Here is a 25,609-nt window from a genome sequence, read left to right on the forward strand (position 1 = left end):
CTAAGATATATTCTTTTACTTGTCAATAGGTACTGATGTACCGTACCAATCATCAAATCGTCATTTGGAGCTCACTAGTAGAACTTAAAAAGAAAAACTTAATAACTCAGTGACTTAAATAAAAACTTTTAAATAGTTTATTGACTTAAAAGAAAACTTTTGAATAGTAGTGAGCAAAAAGAAAAGCTTTCCATAGTTTAGTGACTAATAGTGCAATTTACCCTAGGCTCTTTTTTGGCCGAACATCCCTAAGTTTAGTATAGAGCTTTTAACTCGACTGGGGCATTGTATCCTCACCACCCGTTTTTTTTTTTTCAGAAACATAAAAAAGGAACCAGCTTCACTTTCCCCGACCTTTAAACCTCTTCAATGGCGAAGACTCTAATAACTACGCGCCCCTTCTTCTTTTCATCAATAAAAGCTAGTCTTTTCCTCAAATCCTTCCCTCTTTTTTGCCACTCCAACAACATATCCTTTTCCTCTCACCCCACACTTTTGCCAATTAAAAACCATCCAGATTCAAGCTTTTTTGGTTCTTCCAAGATTAATAAATCAACCAGCAATGTTGAAAAGAAGAACAGAATTGTTTCGAGAACCAGCTCTGGAATTTTGGGTCACCGCGGATTTTCGATAAAAGCTACTCACGTCAATGATCCTGGCTCTATTGACTCTCCTCTCATTCAATCTATGGAGAAAAAGGTATCTCTTCTTTTTTTATACTTGTTCTCTGTTTGGTTTAACTTAATTGTTGATTTTTTTTTTCCTTCTCGCGCAATTGCTATTTACTTGTTTCTGTTTAGCTGAAGGAAATGGGGAAGTTCAGTTTTTGTTTCTTTCAAGCTGTAAAGTTCAGTTTGTTGTCAATTTGATCGAATTAATAACTATTTAATCTGTTTAGCTGATTGAAACAATATCAAGAGAACGTTTTGATGTATGAAAATAAGAGGATTTCTAAATTAGTTTATTATGCTCAAAGTTACTCGACTCGGACTTGAGTATGAGTGTTGGAATCGGATAGATGCTAGAAATTTAGTCTCTTAATTGGCCCCTGTAGAAACTAAAAGCATTCTTAACTTTCTATGAAAGTAAATCAAAAGAAAAGGGGAATATGACTATTTATTGCCTCTTATTGCAGTCAAACGCTCAAAGCCATCCAGTATGTCTATCTTATGATCTATGGAAAATCCTAATCCAAGCTTCAGTCATGCTCAAACCCTCATCTAGATTTCAAGGAATTCCCTCCACAAAATTTCTACTTTTTTTTTTAATTATTTAAAACTCAAGATTACTTTCAATTTCACCAAATAGGAAAGGTGGTTTTCATTGATTTGAACCTGAGGTTTCAAGGAAGATACCCCTGTTGATGTCAAGAAAATATTCCCTACTTGTTTAAGTTCAATCATGATGTCCAAAACAAATTTTAAATTGTAACATCATCTCCAGTTAACTTTCAGAAATCATATTTTCCCTTTGTTTACAAAGAAAACAACTTTTTGACAATAAATAAACTTTCACTACATCCTGCAGTTTTCAGTAATTAATTCCCAGGCGACTGCTAAGCATATCTCTCAGAGCTGGATGATAGTCAGGGTTATAGTGCAGTCAATGCAGAGACACGGTGACAATCTTGGAATTGGTCTTTTGAATAACCACTATTAATTGTCTTCATGTATTGGATTCATCCATGAGATGATGAATTAGGGGAGAAAGCCTTTGCTCATGAAAAGAAGTAGCCATGTTTGAGCTTTACTATAAGTACTTAGTTTTGATCAGGCTTTGTGATGGATCAACTTGTCAGGAACAAAAGCTGATAGTAGCATGGCCAGAACTGACTTATAAAAATAAGAAATTTTGTTGCAAAATAAAAATTTCTTGAAAAAAAATATGTTCTTGGACGTTGTTCAATTTATATGGTCAAGTTGTAGTAAATACATATGAAATGCAATTATTTCTAGTTGAATGGTATTATTCATTTTACTATACTGCTGTAGCTTGGATTCAGTTTTTGTCTAGCATTTCAAAGTTTTTCCTTTCATAGTTTCAGTAGAGTAACCAGATTATTTACTATTTCCCATTTTAACTGTAAATATTGCTTGTTCCACCGTTGTTCATAGAGATTGTATAGTTCTTGTCTACATGGACTGTGCTTTTATTGAAGTTAATTATTTAATTTTCTTTTCCAGATCAAGGAACATTTGAATGCAGAATCAGTCATTGTACAAGATGCATCTGGAGATGGCCGGCATGTTTGGTAAGCCATTTTCACTGGTTTAATCAGGGGTTAGACCAAAATACTTAGTTAGAGGTGCACTAGCTTCTTGCTTCATTCTTCCTACTCTTATTGGAAGTTGTAGTCGAACATTATAGTAAATCCGCACTATTAGGATTTTTGAGTAATCTGTAAGTGTATTCTGATGTACTATTATGAGATTGCTCTGTTACCGACAAGAAAATCCTTGTTAATTCTGGAAAGTATATGATTCCTTTAGCAACATCCTTGACTCCTGTATGAAAATCACCTTTATGTGTTAGATTATGATAGTTTCAAGTTATAAAATGGATTACATGTGTGAATAATAGCGTAGGAGTCATATGACAATGGTGTGGAGATCAGATTATATGAGAATCTACTATGTAAAACATAATTCTGTTACTTCAACTACTTGGTCATTGCATTTTCTTCTTTTAGTTAATAAGTTCCTCAAATTCTTTCTAATTCCGACCAAATTGGGACTTTGCTTCAAAAACCATGAGCAAGAATATGGGTATGGCACTGGAAATGGCTGTTCTACCGAAAATTGTGAGGGGTCAAAGAAAGTCAAACACACCATTTTGCTGGTTCTTTTGGGTTCTAAGAAGTTTGCTGATGGTTTGGAGTTTGCTTTAAACAAATCTGTATGGCATTTTGCTTTATTGCATAAAAACATGTAAATCATTATCGAAGATCACTAATATGTATATGTTAGGACTTTATACGTTTGCTCTGATAAGTTCATGCAAAGACTGAAATTCTTATGATGGGAACATGTTAGAAGTTAAAAAATTAAAATAAAAACTATTCCAAAATAAATTGTTGCTAGAACATGCTAGCACAGGACTAAAACTAATAGAGCATGATAGCTGAATTTATGCACCCTAACGAATAACAGTATATAATTCCTGGTGAGTTCATTTTGATTATGTGATCGAAAGGGAACAGCTTTGCCTGCTCCGTTTGACATTATTAACTTTTGACTGCTCTCAGCAGGACACATAGATGTGTTTAGCTTATGTTTGTGATTTTTGAGAATGAGTGAAATAACTCTTCTGAGGTATAGTTTTAGCAATTACACGGTAGTTACAAAATGAAGTTTGAACTCTAACAAATGGAATACAGAATGAAGGCGAAGCATGGCTGCTAGCTCTGATAGCCAAATTGACTTTCTCTTTTCTCTCAAAAGTTAAGCAGTTATTTTTCATAGGTCACCATGCATCTGATTATCTGGAATAGCATATCTCTGAGAACTATGGTGTTACACAAACTATAGCGTGTTTATTACTGCAGTCTATATTTACTTGGCAGTAGCCAAGTATGAATGAGTCCATAAATTGTTTAGCATTTCGGATCCAAGGGTTGTTTCTGATTAAAGATTGAATGTGCTGTTAACTGATTCTTCATGGCATTAAGAGTTTGCAATTTCCTGGGCTGAATCTATATTACCTTATCACAGCATTGATGTCGTTGCTTCAGCATTCGATGGACAGTCGGTTGTGAACAGGCAGAGGATGGTTTACAAAGCCATATGGGAAGAGCTACAAAACACAGTGCATGCAGTAGACCAGATGACCACCAAAACCCCCAGTGAAGCAGCAGGAAGTCAGAAGTGATCATTTAAGACCTGAAAGCCAAATTCGTTTTCCCTTTCTTATGAAGGGTGGTTAATAAGAGTTTGTGTTCTTCATCTCCTTCATATTCCATTGCATTGAGAACTTATTGGTAAAATTTAGACTCTGCTTACACTAGAAAAGTGGAAGACAGTCCCTCCTGTTTTTTTTCTCCCACCAAGCTAAGGATGGAATTTGTTGCTACACATTGGGCATTCCTTTATAAATTTTTATTTTTATTTTTTTAAAAAAAAACAGCAATAGGTATTTCTTTAAATTGGGTTCTGCTATTTAAACTTGTTTTTTTATGGATGAAAGTATTTGAAGTTATACACTGCTATTATTAAATTAGATGATGTTAGTTTTGTAGAAGTTACTTGTTTTGGGTATTGAAGAGCACCCATAAAGGTTTCTTAAAAAGTAAATTTTAAGTTAAAATGAATTTGAAGTTATATTTTTAAAGATTTACCCACTTATAGAGTTTAACTTAATTTTTCTCTACAATAACACTTCTAATTTAACATACATAAAAATGATTTTTTCCTTTTAAAAAGGATGATCTTACTATGAGACTGAATCTTATTTATTGGATTAGACTGAAGCAATAAACAACTCTTAATTTATTAGTAATTAAACTTACAACAAGTATAGTAAATTGGGAAAGAAGTATTACATATAAGACGAACATTTTGGAAGAAAGTTTTTGAAATGGGTTTATCCACGTAGTGAAGGGAAACAATTTGATTTCAACTATCATCAGCATAGTATGGAATGCATTGATCTATGGCTAAACAAGAATGGTGAGCTTGAGTAGCAGTCAATAGATCAAAGAAACAATTCCCAATAACTATATGATCTTTAGTATAAATGAGAAGTTATGCCCTCCCATCCTCTGCTAAGGATAATGTAACTCACTAACAGCCTTGCACATTGCTCCATCTTTGGATGAAAAGAAATCAACTAATTATCCCCCAAAAAAAAAAAATTGTGAATTTGAAATTTATATTTATATACCAATAATCATAGTCAAATTTAACTAATTTATAAGCTAAGGTATGCATTTTACAAATCATATAACCATGTTATTCTTCTTGTTTATTTATAAATACTAATCTTTTTAGGGTTCATGATTGTGCTTCTAAATAATGTTATTTTTAAGATTCCAACTTAAATTCTCTCATTGAGAGTGTAATGTGTCTAAAGATGAAAAAAAACCGAATCCGACGGGGGTCAAATTTTTTTCTTCAAAAATTCGAGTTCAAGGCAAGTCGGGTGAAATTACAAAAAGAAAAATATTCGGGTTGGGTTTGAGGTAAATCCGCTCCGACTCAAGATATTTACAAAAATACCCTTAATATATAAATATTTTTCGCTTTCAATAAATAAATATAGATTAAATTTCATTTCTAAATTCAAAAACTAATCTTATTTGCTTCAAAACAAAAAAAATTAAACTCAGATCAAAATCGCATCTTCTTACAAGTCATGGTTAGGACGAGGCGTGCAAAAATGTATCTATTATAATCTCTAAATATATCTTACTAGTGCACCAATATTTGATAAGATTTTCAATACATAAATTTTGTTTTTGTTCTTCTTTTATGTGAATTCAAGTTGTTTTCTGGGTCCTATTTTGATGTGTTGATTTGGTGGAATAATCAAAGATATATAAATGTTTCTTATTCAAAGGACCTTAAATATTACAACAGAATTTTATTCATCGGCTTGCTCAAAGGTAATTTTATCTTATTTTATTTTTACATTTCTCAGCTAATTGACCCACAAGTACAATGGACTTTTCAGAAAATTAATAACATATTAAATTTTTTATATTAATTAATTTAAATAAAATTTTATTATTAAATTGCAATTTAATCTAAGTCAACCTAAGTTTATAGAAACCTTGTAGAGTCCAGTAGGTAACCTGGCTATATGTTGTTAATCTGCCCATTTTTTATCTACGATTATTGTTGAGCATGTCACATCTACATGGTTGGTAGTGTTAGGAAATTTTGATAGCTCACGCGCTTCAAAATTTTAAGATTATGGTCAAATTTGTTAACATAAACATTTTATTTGTCAATTTTGCAATAAAACTAATTTAATTTTAATTTATTTAATCTATAAAATCACCTTAAAAAGTAACTTTAAAACATAATATTTAATCAATCTTGCTAAACATATAGCACCAAAATAAGCTTTGCCAACTATACCTCACCCCCGTGCCTAAGGCAACTTTGCTCATAGGCAATACTTTGCCCAGTATGATCCTCACCAACAAATGCATGGTCGACATGTGGATCGCCACCAACCTATCTCACCAAAGAATGGTGTTGAAACTTCTCTTTGCATGGAGCACACATGAAACCACATCAAGTCTACACTAGTCCAATCACAATTGGATCACTAAATCCATTAATCTAATCGTCGCCTAGCTAAGAAGTCTATCATGTCCCCTAAGGAGCCAACCATGATAAGACTAGCCTGGAAAAGTGTCAAAGCCTAAGGGCAATGTGGTAACCAACCTTTTCTATAAATATCCTTCTTTTACCTTAGGAAGGCTCTCTTTTCTTTCAACTACTTCTTCTTATGTGTTCGCCTTGCTTAACCTCCATCTTAAGCAACTCTCAGCACACCTCCACCATGTGAACTACCATCTCCCCTCTTCTACATTTAACCCTTAACAATTTGGTACAATAAGCATGAATGACATGGCTCATTTTGATGAGAATATCCCCATGAATCCCACTATTGCAACCAATCCCACCACATAGGCTTTTCAAATCGACCAAGTTAGCAATCCTTAACTAGGTGCACCATCCACATAACCCTTACAATGATGCATGTGAAAGTTGTTATAACAAGCAACATAGGCTACCATAGTTTGTTTCCCTCACCACCTAATATACATCTAATACCAACCTTTGACGAACAAATAGTCAAGAGCCCCAATTTCATCCCCAACTCTTCTTCCCTATAATTCCTGGAACTACAAGAGCAAATGAGAGCTTTAAGAGACCAAACAATACAACAACAATTGAAGCATGAGAAGTAATGTAAAAATATATATAAAAAAAAAACTCCATAAAAATACTAAAATGATAAGAGAATTAAGAGTAGGCTAAACCCCTCCAATATCAGCTACAACATAATGAGGCAGCCTCTTCACTCAATGTATAAGGCTAAGACCATAACAGACACCTATAATATCAACAATGACCAGTTTTTTCATAGCAACAACCTTTAGCTTAGCACGAGGAAATGGATGGGCTAAAGTAAGATATTTAAGCTTCAAGTCTTGATGCAATACATTAATTATTTGAATGTATTTGGATCTTTCCGATTCCTTTTAGTACGAGGCTTTTCCTACTACTTTTAAGGAAAAATGCAAAAAAAAAAAAAGTACTTGTTTCTTTTAGATGGTTCCATTCATAACTTTGAGTAGTTGAGTTATTTTTTAGGTCGCTTTAGTGCATACAAAATTATCTTGAAAACACTTACTAGCCTTTTTGTTGTCAAGAATAAACCTAGTGAATCCTTGTATGATTACATCAAGCATTTTAATACTATGACCATGAACACCAAGGATTTTGATAGTTCAATGGGTTGTGGATATTTCATAGTAGGAGCGAGTTGTGAGCATTTAAAATATGTTGTCATGGAAAATAAGCCCCAACACCTCGCCTACTTTGTACAATAAGGCCAAAAAATATACAAAAGAAGAGGAGATGAACATATCCAATATATAATTTGATATTAGGTATTTTGGATTGTACTGCCAGAGACTAGATCACCACTCTCGTGTGTGACCTTCCAACAATGATCAATATAGAACGCACCCTACTTGTGAGTAAACTTATGGGACAACACCATTCTCGCTCCCCCTAATGCATTAAAAAGTACTTTGTTCCATTTTGATACATATGATGAAATAAGAAAACATGAGGCATGTAACAAGTTCACCAAGTTCAATCCATTGAATTGCTACGAGCATACATTCTAGTTAGATTGGAGAGCAGGATATCAATGACATATCGCCTCCAATGAAGCCTAGCTGATTTCAAAGCAAATCATCTGAAAGATGCCAATTTTATGGTGATGTAGGCCATAAAAATTGAAGTTGGTATTTCATTGAAAAATGCCATAGAGGAGGCTATTAACCAAATCCAACTTAAGTAGCTTATGGCACAAAAACCTCACTACAAGGAGGGGTAAACCTATGTAACACCCTAAACCCGGCCTAAAAGTTATGGCCGAATCCAGAGATGTCACAAAGAATGAGTTTTGAAAATAGAGCCGTCTCGTCAAATCATTCACGTATCATAATTCATATTCATTTATGACAATTTTTGAAAGTGTTATTTAGTCCATTTATTTGCCAAAACGTAATTTGCAAGGGAAGTCATAAAATCGTTATATTTAAAAAAAATGTAGTTCGTATTTTTAGAAAACCTTTATTTTAGTAAAAACTATAGTTTTTAGATATCAGTAGCAAATAAAGTACTAAAATGAAAATCCAAGTCTAAAAATCAGCCAAAAAGTTTGAAGAGTCCAATTATTACAAAACTCTAAAAATAATCTTTAAAATAAAAACCATAAACCTATTCAATTTACGAACTCGTAGTACTGAAAAGCTCTGTTGCACCAATCTGCCTAAGTTTGTGGATTACCTGAACAGAACAGACAAGTGGATGTGAGTTTTCGTAAACTCAGTGTGTAACAGAATTAAACATGCAAACATACAGAGATCTCATATACAATCATATACAAGTTCGGGCTCTTGCCAATTTCAAATACAGTCAACAGAATCAAATATACAGATTAGATATACAAAATCCTACCCCTATCCTCTACACACCATCTTCGACCATCCCGACACACTATGTAGGGTTAAAAACACCCACCCATCCCTACACACCATATTGTGCCATTACGACACGTTTCAAATAATATGCAGCCAAGCTGCAAGAATATAGGCGAGGGTCGCCTCTCAGAACACTTCCTCCACATATATCCAAACCTACCCCAAATTAGATATAGAAATAACAGATACAGAAATAACAGATTAAACACGCTCAACATGCTTAAATACAGTTAATAGATATACGTCAAACAGAATAATCAGGCATGCATAGCAGTAACATTCAGTACAGAATATCAAGCTATTAGATTTCATAGTTTTAGGGTTTGGTTAGCCCTTATCGACCATACGGTAGGCCCACAGTCGATCAGAACGACCCGTGCGACCCTAGGAAAAATTTCAGAAAAATGGGCTCATATGCCCGTGTGGGCCCACACGACCTATATTGGCCTCGCCCATGTGGCCCACACGGTCTGGCCCAGAACCCACACGCCTAATATGGCTTAGCCCTTATGGCCCACACTGCCACACTCACACCACCATACGGCCGTATCTTGCGCAAGACCATGCCTTCGTCGACCACATAGCCGTGTCTCACACAAGACCAATCACATGGGTGACCACACACCCGTGTGACGTCGACAGAATAGTTTTTTGGCTTTTACAGAAGTTTGATTCTCTGCGTTTTGGGTACACACCTGATTCGTTTAAGAAGATCCAGCAAACCTAAGCCCTCCGAAACCTAATAAACAACATCTCATTAACCAATTAGCAACCAATTCACGAATCGACATAAACTCGAAATAACGCATAAAACTTACCGATAATACGCACAAACACTAGTGAGATTAAACTGTCGAAAAAATAGTTCACCGCTCACACCTTTCTCCTACATCACAGATTTATAGAAATCAAATTCCTTATAACATCAAGTATGCTACTACGGAGAGAAAATACCAACACAGTTTACCGAAACCGTTTTACCCAACAAGAATAGCCCCTCTTATCAAAAACACACAAAAGTACCACAAACTGAAATACAAGGCGATGATCGAACCAAAATTTTGAACAGATTAGAAAGGGGAAAAATGAAAGAAAGGGGGAAGAAAAGAGGAAGAACACTCACGTCAGAAACTTTTTAGAGGAGAGAAGGAAAACAAAATTTAAAAAAAAAGACAAATAATACCATATAACTCCTAAAATCCCTCAAATTACTCCCAACTAACCTACTTACAACCCAACTTCTCAGAATCCAACTCCATCAAGACTCTAACAAGAAATCGAGCAAAAATAATACCCATGCTCGTGCAGAGACTCGAACACAGGATCTCCAATACACCAACTCCCTTACCATTCGAACCAGCATGCTCATTCTAATATAGATTAGCAGACAATTTTATATAAGCCCACACAATAAGGGTAAGGCTTAGATCAAAAAATAACAAAGATTGCCTAAGTGGGAATTGAACCAAGACCTCCCGCACACACCCAGAACACTTAACCACTAAAGCAGATACCCACTTGTGTCAAATATTTACAAATAAAGAATTACGTTTATCAAGGCATTACAACCTAGGTCAAGCTATTGCAGATACAACAAAGTTAGGAGTAAATAATTAGTAAGAAGAGTGATATATATGATTGCTAGGACCAATTAGGAATAGGCCACCTCTAGCACAAAACAAAGAGGCCCAATTGAGAAGCATCATGTTAATAAACCCAGTCATGGAAAGACTACGCCAAACTGATAGATGGAAAATTGTATCTTTAGGGCAGTCAGAGATGCAATTCTTGAAAAGGAAGGTAATGGTATGATAGTGGTTACAACAATCATTTTATGTTTTAAAGTAAAAATAATTATGATTAATAGTGATAGTGATAGTGTAGTTAAAGTCTTACATTAACAAGCTTTCAAGTAGATGGGCCATAAAGAGAAAGTTTTAAAGAAGCTGAGCCCAACTTATGGCTTTGCGGATCATCTCATTAATGTTAAGGGCTCTATAACTTTGCAATAATATGGAGGGTTGTAAGCACATTAAAATCAAGTATGTGAAATTTCTAGTTGTTGATCAACGATCAACATAAAATGGTCCTCATAACTTTTTACATGAAGATAAAATTTTCTACCCTTACTGACACAAGTTACATAGAGTCAAATCAACAGACAGACAACATCACATGTTTGCAACTAACTCAATAGGTCAATCAGACCAATCAATCATGGTGAATAGTAAGAGGCACGGTGAGCCAATCCTAAAATGTGATGATGAACGAATCAAGAGTTAATCTGATCAATAAAACTATGATGAATCTCAATTCTTGTATTGTTGAATAGCGACACCAAATCCCACATTGCCTAGGAACAAAAGATAGAGATTATGAGTCTATATAAAACCCATATCCCACATTGCTTGGAAAACCAAGGTTAGTAGGACCTTGGATCTATATAAAAACCTATGTTATAAGTATTATTAGCTCTAAATCCAATATTGAATCTTCTATTTGGTTCTTTAAATTCCTCCTTTATAATCTTATTTTGGAATGTTAGGAGGTATAGCTAAATTTTAGTTCAGTGGTGTCGTGAGCGTAGGTGTTCAACATGTATTCTATATTAGAATTGAATTTATACAAGGCAAAATCTACTGAACAAAAAGAACCCTTATAACTTTACCTCTCCCAGGGCCAATACCTTGCCAAGTTTTATACTTTCCAGCACATGTATGGTCGACACATGGACCGCCTTCAGTCTATCTCGCCAAAGGTAGGTGTTGGTGTGAAATACGCGTGAAACTTCATCAAGTCCACACCAATCTAATCACACTTAAATCACGAAATCTATCAATCTCATCTCCACCTAGCAAAGAAGGCTATCATGTTCCTTAAAGAGCCGACCATGATAAGACCAACATAGACATGTGTTGAAGCTTGAAGGCAAAATGGTAGCCAACCTCAGTTATAAATACCTTGGCTTGACCTTAAGAAAGCTCTCTTCTGCTTCAACTACTTATTCTTCTTATGTGTTCACCTTGCCTAACCTCCATCTAAATTGACTCTTAGCATACCTTAACAAATCTAAAATTCAAATCATTTTAGATCTTTAGACTACAATAAATTTAAACCAAAATGATAAATATTTAGGGTGTGTTTGATAAATTATTGAAAAATTTCATTTTAATAAAATTAAAAATTTCAACAATTAATATTTTAAATGTGTTTAGTAATCATTTTAATGTTTTACTTAATATAAATTTTCAATAAAAAAAAGTTCAATAAGATAAGGATGCATGTATCTACTTATCACTTAAGGTAGAAAATATTTGGTGGATTTTTATCATATTTATATTTCATCTAAAACTATCTAAAATAATATAAAATATTATATTAAAAAATAAAAAATAAACTTTTAAAATCAATATTTATTTTTATCTTACAATTACTTAATTATATTCAATGTTTATATTTACTAATTTACCAAATAATATTCTAATATAAACTCATCACTAAAAATCATTATTTAAATTTCTAATTTATGAAATAAGAGAGTGATAAATATCATCATAATTTCATTATCTAAAATCTATTTGTTTTCTGTTTAAAGACAACCTCTAATTCATATCTAGTTTTTATAACCACAAAATGAACATAAATTCACATATAGATTTCTTAATGTCCATTGTATTGTGGAGGAAATGGTATCAATTTTGTTCCAAATTAAATGAGAAAAGGAAGAATCTATAATAGGGACAGGGAGAGGAGCTTAAGACTTACGGAAACCAGATGCAGCCAAAGAAATAAGTAGTTGTGAACAAAATTGTTTGGGCTGCTGAATCTATCACTTTCATGCAAAAGAATATTGTTCATTATATATGATAGTGGTGTGTCCACTCACCATTTCTTTTTTATTCCTCCTAAACTTCCTAAATAACTCTCTACTTTTTTCATCCTCACAAAATCAAAGCTCATTCTATAATATTTCCTCTATTTTTATCCAAATTTAGTCATATAATAATTGGTCAGGTTGTAATTAAATATTTAATGTATCAAACTCAATTCACAACAATTTCTTCTTCTTTTTTTAATAAGTATTTCAAGAATAAAATTGTGAATACTTGGTATTATTAGAGACTATACTTTTAAATTTTATAAAAAAATTAAAAGTAAAAATTTATGATAACTTGATTGTATTATCAAAATATTTCTTAATAATTCACAAAGAAAACAATTAGAGTAATTAAATTATCTATTTAGTCATCGAGTTTACTGTCTTTTTATTTTGTTCACTCATTTCAAAAATATGTTATTTGAATTACTCTCGTTAGATAAGTTGTCAAGTTTAATCACTCTACCGTTAAATGTCTTTAGTAGCCAGACAGAATGTTGATGTGGTAATCTTTTTATTAGTATAATAACAAATTAACCCTTAACATTTTACATATTATGTCAATTTGATCTTAATTCTAAAAATTATAATTTAGAAAAACATAAAAATATATATTATTTTATTATGAAAAACATAAAAGTATTAAATATTAAAAAAGTATAAAACCAAAACAATTAGGAACTAAATAAATATATTTTTATAAAAGAAATTCCTCCAACAACTTTTTGTTAGTGTTATAATCATATTTAAAATAATTTATATTGGATGAAACTGAAATATCAAATCCTGTTTTTTGTAATATCAACTTATGTTTGCTGTGTCTAAAATGATTAGATCTAAAAAGTAAAATAAAAAACCTTGTTTTGTCATGACAGTACAAAATTGTTGTTACATGGTCAAGTGGCAGTTCAGCTGTCCTGTCTTTTATTTCATAAATCAAAATGGAATGATTAATTGCAATTGCAAAGTCAATTCTAATTCCCTCTACTTCCTTCCTACCTCCTTTCTTCTCTCTCTCATCTTCTTTATACAAATTAAGTTTGCATTTCTTTTAAGCTAACAAACATGAACCAAATCCCATTTCCAATTTTCTTTTTTATTTCCTAATTCTGCTATGCACAAATGTTAATTGGGGTTTCCTATATCTTAGTTTATGAGAAATAAATTTTGAAACTATATATTAGGTAGACTATTAGTGAATATGGTCGAAATAAAGTTTTTTTTAAATTTATATTGTAAGTAAATTTGTTTATGAATCGGATTTTTTACTTCTCATTCAAGTCTAATCTTTTCTTATTTTTATTTTAATTAAAAAAATATTATTATTGTTGGTAATTTTCATCAAAATTTGTCAATTTAATATTTTTATTTTCTATCAATTATATGTAACATTGTACGAGGATAATCTAATTAAGGTGTCAAATTGAAGGATTTTGATAAAAAATACCAACAATATTAATTATAAGAGTGAGTTTTTAAATAAAAAAATTAATTTTTAAATATAAGAACTAAATCTCAAATTTTATCAAAATATAAATACTAACAATATTTTATAATGTGAGGGTGAGGTTGTAAAAGTTTGGATGTAAATTCTCATTCAACCCCCAAGCACTAAGTTTAAGTAATTTTAGATGTACAAATTAGATTTAGAGTTCACAAAATAATAAAAAAAAGTATTACAACTATCCATCCGGGTCGGATCTATATAGTCTTTAGACAGATCTAGTTGTAGGAAAGGGAGCAAATATTTATTGAAACATGGAACAAAAAGAAGTAGAATATAGCATTGGGGCAAACAACATGCCAAATTCAAACCCATTTTGATTGCCCTTCATTTGCTTCTTCCAACATGAAAATCATTTAATGGGATTCCATTCCATAAATACATATGCCCAAAGTTTATTATGATTAAGTTGCAAGGCACAGCTATCAAACTTTCCTCTATTATTGCATTATTCTTTTCTACTCTTAACGTTTTTGTATTAAGAGATAAATTATATTTTATCTCTTTTATTAAAAAATAAATTAATTTTTGTGCGTTATATTAAAAGCAAATTGATCTTACTGTTAAAAGTTTTATTTATTTTTGTTGTTAAAATTAGTTTTTATTACATCAGACGAGGTACACGATTATTTGATTATTCTATTAGTCACGCTAATTTTAAAAATAAAATAAATAAAATTTTTAATAGAAATATTAAATTGAGATTAATTTAACTCTTCATTAAAAAAATTATAATAGTATTATGGATATCTGTATACTATATATGTTTTTTTTTCCTTTAGTAATTCATAGGAACATACTTTATCAAACATAAAATTTTACAATTTGTTTTCCCAAAAGGAAAAGAAAACCTCCCTGAAGTAGATGCTGAATTGTGAATAATCTTACTTATCATTACTACTCTGTACTTAAAGTGAAAGGTGTTACAGACAGGCCCTACTTTTTTTTTTTTTCACTTTAAATAGCTGGCATAGATTAGGATTTCCCAACTCTGTAATGGATGAAAAGTTTAGAACATTCATGAAACACACAGTAAATGAAAAAAAATTACATGGAGGTTTGATTGATGAAATAATTTTAATAAACTTACAATTACTGAATATTTCAAGATCTTCACTGTATCATACAGAATAAAGTGGAGTTTTGACATTTCAGAAGATAAAGGAATATTGATTCAGTAAACGTAAGAATCTGAGATCTCCATTATGTTGTGTCTCTGATATGTTACAGTGGGGTAAAAGAAAAAACTGGGTTTTTATGCACAGAAAAATTGAGTCTTTTTTTTTTTTCCCAATTTGGGCGCAATCTGAAAATTCAATTTCTCTCTTTTTCAAATCTTGGGAACATAAATCTTCCTGTAGAAATAGATCTCTTCATTGCTAAAGGACTTCTAACCAAATTGAAAACCCCATTTCTGTGATTTGACTTGCAATAATATTCTGATGCATCAAATTGTTTTGAGGATCCAGTTCCCATTGATGATTGCAGTTCATCCTCATCTTCTTCACTGATGTGCAATATGTCAGCAATGGACATCGCTTGTCCTTGTGAAAACAGTGTAGAACTCATTGAAACTGATCTTCTCAGTGGTTGGATTGGATCCCCATCTTGTCTGATTTCCAACACCGCCATGTCGGAAACATCGTCTTCATCTGCTGTTGTTTTCCCAAAATCTTCATTAACAACAAGGCTAACCACAGCTTCTTCTCTAACACCACTTTCCAAATCCTGGATCACTGAAATCGCTTCATTCCTTTGTTGATACACAATTGCTGATACACCAACATTCCGGTGACCTTCCTGGGCCGTGGCAGCAGCGGTGCCGGGTTGGTTGGTGGATGTAATATTGGCACGGCAAAGGGGGCAACTGGAGTGAGATTTTAACCAAGTATCAATACAAGGGACATGAAAAGCATGATTACATTTAGGCAACAATCTCAAACTCTCATCTTCCAAGAACTCACTTAAACAAACAGAACAATCAGTTCCTTCAATTAAACCCTCATTTTTCTTGAACTTACAAACAGTAATAGCCTTAATAAGGCTTTCATCTAAGCCTTGTGAACCAGGTTGCCATCCATCATGGTTGATTTCATCCCTGTTTTCATTGAAATCTAAGCTTGTATGACTTTGCCTACGCCGTCGGCAATACTTGGAGATGATGGTGTAGTAACTTACCAAGATGAATGCGCTAGCCAAGATCCCAATTAGGGCTATAATTAGAGGTGAGAAATCAGTGGACGAATCATCATCGTCGTCATCAATGGCAAAAGGAGGGGGTGGGGGGAAAATGAAATAACACCATTGAGGGCAATACATGCTACAAATACCTTGTGAGCAATCTTTGTAAGTATCATAAGGTGACCAAGTATTTGGGGTGCTTGATGATGAACTCATTTTCAAATTTAAGTTTGGATTTGGAGGAAAAGAAAAGGAATTACAGAGAGAAAGAAAGTGGTGAAGGGGGCTTAGAGGGGAAGGGAAAGAAAGTAGGGGAGATGGGAAGTTGAGGTGTCCATCTCCTTATCTTCTGCTTTATTCTCCTTATATATTTATATATTTGATACAAACATAATCCTAATAACTAAGCAAAATGTTGTAAATTACTAAACTGTAAATGTATAAAAATATGAAATACATTAAACATGGCTATCATAAGTTTCTATATTATGGCATTTTTGGTGAAAATTAATTATGGAAAACAATATATTTATTGACTCTGAAATTTATACGAAAAAGAAGTTGAGCAATGAAATGGCTATAAGTACCGTCCAAGCTTTGGTATTGGTTGGTAAAGTATAGGTGAGTGGACTGGTTTACGATTCCAAGACAAAGCAAATAACATTACCAACCGGCTAACCAATGGAGCTTTGCCACGTTTCCAGAAAAATAACATATTAATTAGTGAAGATGATGAGTACATGTGAACAATGACATTAAATATATGTCCTCTGGGTGTGCAGGAAACATAAATGGTAGTGTAGGCATTGTTTATTTATTGGTAGCTGATAAGAAAATAGAGTAGAGCTGCGGCTTCTGTTTTCAATGCTTATGCTCCAATAATAGTCTCATTTAATTTCATAATCCAATTAAAACACCCTCATATTTTTACATCTATATTTATTTAATCTTTTCGTTTTAAAAATATGATATTTGAATCCATGTAAATTGCATTAAAAAATCCTTCTCCTCTATTAATTATCATTCGTTAAAATATTTTTAATATAAAATATTTTCGTTCACGTATATTGTGGGTGTGATAAAATAAATTTCAATGTTGAGTTTCAATGTATCGACCATGACATAAATCGGTTAAATATATTTAAAATATAAAATTAAATTTGTCGACTGAGTCTTAACTCAATTGACATTGACATTGTTATTAATGTAGGATGATGGAGTTCGAGCGCATTGAAACATATTTATTCTCTTATTTAGGGTTGAAAGGAGTTGTGGATAGTTCTAAGGACCAAATTAATTCTTTTTAATAGTATAGAAAATAAATTAGTAGATGGACTAATTTAATTAGGTCCTTGTAATATAAGAACCTCTCAAATGCTTTAACCTCATATATCAGAATACATATGTGCACAAATATGTAGCTAAATACATTATCTATGTAAATAAAGTAAATGTGAATAACTCAAACCGAAGAGAGATGGTTTAGAGTTTATACTTTATCAAAGCCCTCTTTAATTTTATGATATTATTTTAAAAAAAAAAGAGTACTAAAGGTTATTGAAAAAACGATAATTTTTTTGATATACATACATATTTTTAATTATAAAATGAAATACAAATTTATAATTATAAAATGTAACAAACACTTTTAAACATTAAATAAATTTAAATAGTTAAAAAAATTATTTAAAAATACTGAAAATTATTTTTTCATTTTTAAAATATGCTAATGTTTAATTTCTTAATATTCAAAAATAATAATTAAATTATTGAAAAATATTGAAATTTTCTAAATTTAAATTTAAATATTTAACTTTGTTATATCCTATTTTACCGTCTTTTTATTTATAATTAATGTTTAATTTTTACGTTTAAATTAGTATTAAAAGGTAAATATTTAATTAAAAATATTTTTTGAATAGAATTAATATATAACTTTATATATATAATTTATGTATTCTTAACTTATAAATTTATTAATTATCTATAAAATTCTCAATATATTCAAAATTTTCACTAAATTTTTAACAAATAAATATAATTAAATTGAATTAATACCTGCAATTAATGCATGGGTAAGAAAACTAGTTATTATATATTTCAATACTATTTACACAATTAAGTTAGTTTTGTTATAAAATAAAAGAAAATAAAGCAAAGAACAAATAAAATGAGAAAATGTATTTTCTTGATCAATCGAAATATATACAAAACTTCTTCAAAGTCTCTATTTATAGAAAAAATAAATATAAATGAAGTAGAGATCTACCTTTAATGACTATAAGAATTTAAAGTACCTTAAAACTTATCATGATCTTGATGGACATCCACTTAATAAGGTATTCATAACACTCCTTCTTAGATGTCCATTGGAAGATAATGTGTCTCGTTAAAACCTTACTAAGATAAAAGCCCTATGGGAAAAAATCCTAATGAAGGAAAAATATTACACATATCTATCATATGCATAATATGCTGCCTCATTAAAAACCTTACCAAGAAAATCCAATGAGACAAAACCTCGATTAAGAGAAAAAGAGTACAGTGCGTATTTACTCCCCCTCATGAAAACATCACATACTTTCTCATATTCTACGTATTCAATTCTGAATATTAGTTTTTCAAATGACTATTTGAATGTATTTGCTAAACATTTATATCACCACTCTTTCGAAAGCCATGAGTGAGGAAAAATTTTGGGGAAATCAGGGGCTAAGCCAAAACAAATTTTTAGGGGGGCGAATAAAATTTTAATTTTTTATAGTCTATATCTTTATAATTTTTAATGGATTACATCAAATTTTTATAATTTTAGGGAGGCCAAAGTACAATTTTACATTTACTAATTTAAAATTTTTAAAAAATTCAAGTGCCTAAATAGAAATTTTCCATTTTAGGGGGGTTAGGGACCCTATTAGCCCCTCTGTATTCTCCTTTGAGGGATATATATTTTGATCTCATCAGGAGTTTCAACAATAATCATAGCAAACTTTAATCACGATTCTTCTATAAAAACACAAATAGGTATTTTGGGTCATTTTATAATCCTCTTTCAACTACTATTTACCACATATGTTCAAATTATTTCAATTCATATAAATGAACAATTTCCCAAGAATTCCAATATTCTTCTAGCATCCTAAATCCTTCAAGGATTTTAATATAAACTTTACTATATCGATTCACAAAAGGTTGTAACAACAACCATTAGACGCAAGTTAAATCTTTTATGAATTGTCAAAATAATATATCTAAAGGTTATTGCATCCACCACAAAAGAATATTATATCTTTTTATAATCAATGCCAAGATTTAGTGAAAAACTTCATATTTTTATTCAACTTTTGCAAAACTACTTCATTTGCACCCTCGCTGGCTTTACACCTTTAGATATTTGGACTACTGGTCCAAAAACTCTACGAATTTAATTGCACTTGAGTTGTGTCTTTCTATTTTGATTAATTTATTCCGTATCTATATTCCTCAATAGATTTATTGAAGATCCTCCTTTTATTTCATTATTTCAATAATAATATTGCATGCAAAATCATTGTCGACCACTTTTATTATTCAGTTCCACATTTTCTTAAATTGACATAACTTTTCGAGATCCCTTATTATTTTAATCTTCAGTTTCAGGTACCTAAATCTCTTCTAGATTTTTACTTATTTCTTCTGTCTTGGGTCTCTTCTGGAGCACCGGCCTCCACTATATGACCATCTAGAAGAATTTTTGTAGCATCCTAAACCCGGCCCAGAAGTTATGGCCGGATCCGGCATGCCACATCAAAAACGTAAAAAAAAAATTCCATTTTAAGTCCAGAAAATCGTACTTGATGTTCAAAAGATTAATTCATTAAAGGTTAAAGTGAATGGAAGCTGTGCACCAGGTAGGAAACCGGAAAAGAGGTGGTGAGTCCATCGGACTGCTTAAGTACCAAGCTCCCTTTGGATCCAATCCTAGATATGCATACCGCCATTGCCACACTTTAACGTCATGGATATTTCTAGGAAACCGATTTGATTAAGTCATTTTTAGGAAAAGTGATTAATTTTGGAAAATACTTTCATTATGGAAGCTTTGCTTGTTGTCGTGTTATTTTGAAATCAACTGTTGTTTTTGAAAACGCGCCTAAAGCTATCCAATTTCAACAGTTAAAATAAGTATTACTTATCTTAGTAATACATATAAAAAAATCATAAAAATAAATAAGCGGCCTTATTACATTTAAAACCCAAAACTTCAAACGTAAATAAAAGGATGTCCAGTTCACGGAAGAAAATCAAACTTTCGAGCGGTGGCCACTCCAATTCCCTCACGACTCCGTGCCCACTATGGTTGGGGATTACTGCGTGGATGAAAATAAAAGGGTGAGTTTGGGGAAACTCAGTGTAAATTAACCCAACCATAGCCTATATCACTAAACCACGAAATAGAATAAGTTGGCCTTAGCCCGAATGAATTCAAAATAAAGCCCATAGGCCCATAATGTAACGTAATGATATTACATGTTTATGCGAAACCCAACCATATCCAACCGTATACACCCGTACCAACCTTACACCGTGTGGGGAGACAACTCGACCCACCCAACCGCTACACACCACGTAATTTGCAGCATGGCTACAGAAGCAGATAATGTGACAGAGTCACCAGATATGAGATAATCGTGGCGAGCCACCGTAATGATATATGTCGCAGAGCCACCAGATCAGATATTTGTGGCAGAGCCACCAGATCAGATATTTGTGGCATAGCCACCAGAACGCTTCCTCCATAATATAACCCATGTCCCCATGCAACAGATATATAATCATGGCATACATCATACAGAATCAGATCGTCATGCTTTTCAGTCAAAATTAACCCTAGGGGTATAACGGTAATTTTACACCTAGGGGTATAACAGTAATTTTTCATACATAGGGGTATTATAGTAATTTAGCTACTTTTAGCGTTTTCATGCATATCCTAACTATTTACGTACTATCGAACACTTACACAAGATACTTATCAATTGGGCCGTTGGCCCATGAACCCCAATCTTTGGCCCATTAAGCCCAAATTATCAAAATGTACGAAATCGCGCGTACTGCAGTTTATTACTTCAGATTACCAAATATACAAACCCAACTATCTTACGAGCATTCGCACACTCACAAATTCCCAAAATACCGACTTTTCGGCATTTCGGCTTTTCGACTTTTGCCAATCTAGTCTATGAGAGGGTGTCGATTACACACACATTTGCTTGACGATATATGTCGATTTGAGATCCACACACGAACCGCCTACAATTGGATTACTAACACGTTAATCTAACTATTCAAATACATACTATGTATTAACCCCTTACAATATTCGGCCAACCACACCTACAGATCATAGTAAGCTTATAAGAAATCAATAAGCAACTCATTAACAAATTTTTGTCAATGTTTACCACATAATCATAATTTCACTGCAAGCTGTCTTCGTGAGCAACAGTCACTAAATTATTTATAACTAGAGCTACGAAACTCCAAATCAAGTGTCGTTAATTTTCCCTGAAAATAGACTCATATATCTTTTATCCATAAAATTTTCAGAATTTTTGGTATTGCCAATCAATACCAGATTTTTCTTAAAGTTTCCCATGTTTCACTGTTTGACTAATCTGACCACTCTTCATTACGAATCAAATTTCTCATTGTACAGAATTCAAAATATGTTCTTGTTTATTTCATTAGAAACTAGACTCAATAAGCTTTAATTTCATAATTTATTCAGCTTCTAATTCATCTCCCACAATTTATGGTGATTTTCCAAAGTCACGTTACTATTGCTGTCCCAAGCAGATTTATTACCAAATCACTCTTTCACACATACCTTGCATGCATGTTATTTAAACATGTATATCACCAATCAATCATCACATATCTATGATTTTACTTAAGTATAATCTCCATTTCATCATTTTAAAGCACAACATGTTGGCTGATTTTTCCCTTTAACATCTAAGGCACATGCAGGCTCATTTGTTTGGCTCAACTTCACCTATCTTCCATTTTTCATCAAAAGAACATGAAACAACAACCATTTCCTTCATTTTAATTCATGACTAAATGCTCACAACACAACTAAAAATCAAAATATACTTCAAGAGTTAAGGTAGAATCAAGAAGAACTCATGAACCTCAAAATAGAAGCAAGGTACCAAGAACTTACCTTCAATTTTCCTCCTCCTAATGACCAAATACTCAAGAGTTTTCTCCTCTCCTTTCTCTTCTCTAACTTTCAGCTATGATGAACAAAGATGGACAAAACTTTGTTCTTTTCACCCTTTTCTTTTAATAAAACTTCATATTTCATCCATTTAATTCTTTAATACAAAAGACATGAAATTCTTATCATGAAACATTTACCTAACCCATTATCATGAAACATTTACCTAACCCATTATCATGGAACATTTACCTAACCTATTATCATTGAACATTTACCTAACCTATTATCAATTTGTATCAATTTGTACCATAAATTATGGATATCAAGTGTACATTTTGTCTACAACAACATGATGGCTGGCCACTTCATGTAAAATGGGAGGTTTGTCATGCAAATCCTCCTATTTTGCACTCCTATTTATTTGGCCACTTCAATTTAGCCTATAGCATTTTCAAACTTTTTCACATAGGTCCTATTTCATAATTTCACCCACTTTTTCTTATGGAACAAAAATTAACTAAAATTGTCGGGTTTTATCTTAAGTTTGGGCTTTCTAGAGGCCCACTAACATAATTAAACCTATGCCAACATTCACAGAATTCCCAAAAATTGGGGCGTTACAATTTTCATCTTTGGAACCGATCAATCTATTATTTATTCAAACTGGTTGTCCTACTGGGACTTTGATTCAAATTAAAATAATAGATGGTATATAAAACTTGGTTATTATCATTAAGTTTGTAAATACATCTGACAGTTAACTTGTAATAAGTTATACTTGTTGAACTTCTAGTTCAAATTACTTTCCCCCTAACTCATCACAAGTTATTATTTCTCTCCCCCTAATATTGGGAAAACTACCGAAATAAAATGGTAAACTCCAATACATTCAAAACATCTAATAATACAAAGAGACTTGTAATTAATATATATTCTCAACTTTCTTTGAGGATTCACTTATCTTTGTGCATTTTGGTGGAGCAATTGGAACATATACGCACATACAAAAATTCAAAGATGAGAAATATTTAGCTCTTGATCAAAAACCAATTGTAATGGAGAGTATTCATAACTTATTGACTTGATGCGTACAACACGTAAATCAATCATATTGAAATAGGAAGTTTAGTTCTCATAAGTAATGGTTTAGATATTAATCAGAGGCGTTCAATCAATAATTTCTCTAAACCATTATGCACATAAATAACAAACTTTTACAAAGGTTTTTCAAATCCAATCAATAAAAGACTGAGATATAAACTCATTAGTATTAGCAAGATGAATTGTCTTAATTGCATGATCTGAAATTAATTATTTAAACAAGCAATCTTGCAAACAACAGGTTGCAAGTTGATAACACATGCGTAATTATTTTGTAGATACATCTACCAAAATCATATAATATCAAAACCATCCACATGGTGAATGAATGAGCTCATATTCATTTTAGATATGCAAGACATTAAATCTCAACTTTAGTTAGTGAGTTTCTAACAATCAATTTTCATTGAGAACAAGCAACAAATAAGAATTCTTTAAATTAAAGAATCTTCTGGTTCTTTGATGAATGTCTATATGAAATCTTAATTAATTCTCCCATCATATATGATTCAGGATGGTCTAACTGGTCACTCTAAGTAGTAAATGTCACAATAGTACTTTTGGTTTACTTTAGCATGCATTTCAATTGTATTAAATTGTAACAAATTGATAATTTTACTATAATTCCTTTTACTTCGTATCCACATATAAGTACTATTGTGACATTTACTACTGAAAATGTCTAAATCAATATAAAACCTTGTAACTCCCCTTACCCGTATCTTATACCGGAACGAGGTACGAGGTATTATTAGACTTAAACGCACGCATAACAATGATTCTAAGTTATAACAACATGATCAAATTTAAAACTTTTCAAACTTTGTCTAGCAAACCTTAATATGGGCCTACGAGGCCCAAAACACACTTTGAAAACCGTTCAGAATCAAACCGAGTCCTTTAAACAACTTTTAAAAAAGAATGACCTTTTTGAAACAAGGGCACCCGTCCGTGTGGATAGGCTACACGCCTATGTGACATATTGGCATCGCCATGTTGAAGGCCCGTGTAGCTAACATGGCTTGAGTCTATCGGGATAGGCCCGTGTCCCTAACTCGTACAAAATTATTTTTCAATTCGAACCTACAGGGGTTTTCACACGGCCTGACACACACCCGTGTCCATAGCCTGTGTCCCTCACACAGCCTTGACACGCCTGTGTCTCAGCCTATGTTCAAAAACCTTGACATTCTGTTTCTAATGTCATCAACCCTTTAAGGGCACACGTCCAAGGCACACGCCCATGTCTTATAGCCGTGTCCTTCATACGGCTGAGACAAATGACCGTGTATCTGCCCGTGTGTTTACTACCATGCATACTAACTTGCAAATTTAAGGTGCAGGGGACACACGGTCGGATAACACGTCCATGGGGCTGACCGTGTGTCACACACGGCCTAGACACACGCTCGTGTGTCTACCCGTATGGACAAAAACAAGCCTATCTTCCAAGCCTTTATGCCACCCTTACATGCACCAACTTACACAACATCTGACATAGCCAAACCCACAGCAATACAAGGTCAAATCAGCCACAATATGACACTCAAATGCAAACCTCATTACACTTGAATAACCCCAATAAGCACTAGTTCATTCATACAATTTGCTCATCCATGAAAATATCATCATTTGCATATATCAATAAAGAATATTAGCCATTATCCATGGCCTTATACAAAATGTAGGGTTTTATCCCAAGCCAACATAATTGGCCAATTTAACAATGATACAAAACACAAAAGTCTAACCCTTATACACGTCATACTCAAAATAGTAAAACTAATTATACCAAGTGCTGCAATTGATAGTGAGATCGATGCCTCCGACGTCTGCTGAACCACAAGCTAAATAGGCGGCACTATAAGAAAATGGAAGGGAAAATGGGTAAGCACAAAGCTTAGTAAATTGCATGCAAATATATATAACAACAACTTTACAATATGACAACATGCTCATACTACAAAAATGGACATAAGCACAACTTACTCATCACTATCCAATACAATT

At 32.4% G+C, this 25,609-nt stretch overlaps 2 protein-coding genes across 2 annotated transcripts; one reads left to right on the forward strand and one right to left on the reverse strand.

The window, feature by feature from the left end:
- The first annotated feature begins 265 nt into the window (after positions 1-265).
- LOC108461567 (protein BOLA4, chloroplastic/mitochondrial) lies at positions 266-4,289 on the forward strand. Its single transcript, XM_017761439.2, has 3 exons — positions 266-699; positions 2,184-2,251; positions 3,711-4,289. Exons 1-3 carry the CDS (start codon positions 370-372, stop codon positions 3,865-3,867), a joined length of 555 nt encoding a protein of 184 aa, XP_017616928.1. The 5' UTR covers positions 266-369; the 3' UTR covers positions 3,868-4,289.
- A 10,969-nt stretch (positions 4,290-15,258) lies between these two features.
- On the reverse strand, positions 15,259-16,658 carry LOC108461917 (RING-H2 finger protein ATL52). The gene has a single exon (XM_017761900.2). It carries the CDS (start codon positions 16,504-16,506, stop codon positions 15,424-15,426), a length of 1,083 nt encoding a protein of 360 aa, XP_017617389.1. The 5' UTR covers positions 16,507-16,658; the 3' UTR covers positions 15,259-15,423.
- Between the last annotated feature and the right edge of the window lie 8,951 nt (positions 16,659-25,609).

Source organism: Gossypium arboreum, chromosome 13, assembly GCF_025698485.1.
Source record: "Gossypium arboreum isolate Shixiya-1 chromosome 13, ASM2569848v2, whole genome shotgun sequence".
NCBI lineage: Eukaryota > Viridiplantae > Streptophyta > Magnoliopsida > Malvales > Malvaceae > Gossypium > Gossypium arboreum.

What these genes read in the sequence shown, in the direction of transcription:
- LOC108461567 (XM_017761439.2), top strand. Translation starts at nt 370, where the DNA reads ATGGCGAAGACTCTAATAACTACGCGCCCCTTCTTCTTTTCATCAATA. An exon ending in TTCAATCTATGGAGAAAAAG is followed by an intron (nt 700 to 2,183) that starts GTATCTCTTCTT and finishes TTTCTTTTCCAG; the next exon opens with ATCAAGGAACATTTGAATGC. An exon ending in GGAGATGGCCGGCATGTTTG is followed by an intron (nt 2,252 to 3,710) that starts GTAAGCCATTTT and finishes ACCTTATCACAG; the next exon opens with CATTGATGTCGTTGCTTCAG.
- LOC108461917 (XM_017761900.2), bottom strand. Translation starts at nt 16,506, where the DNA reads ATGAGTTCATCATCAAGCACCCCAAATACTTGGTCACCTTATGATACT.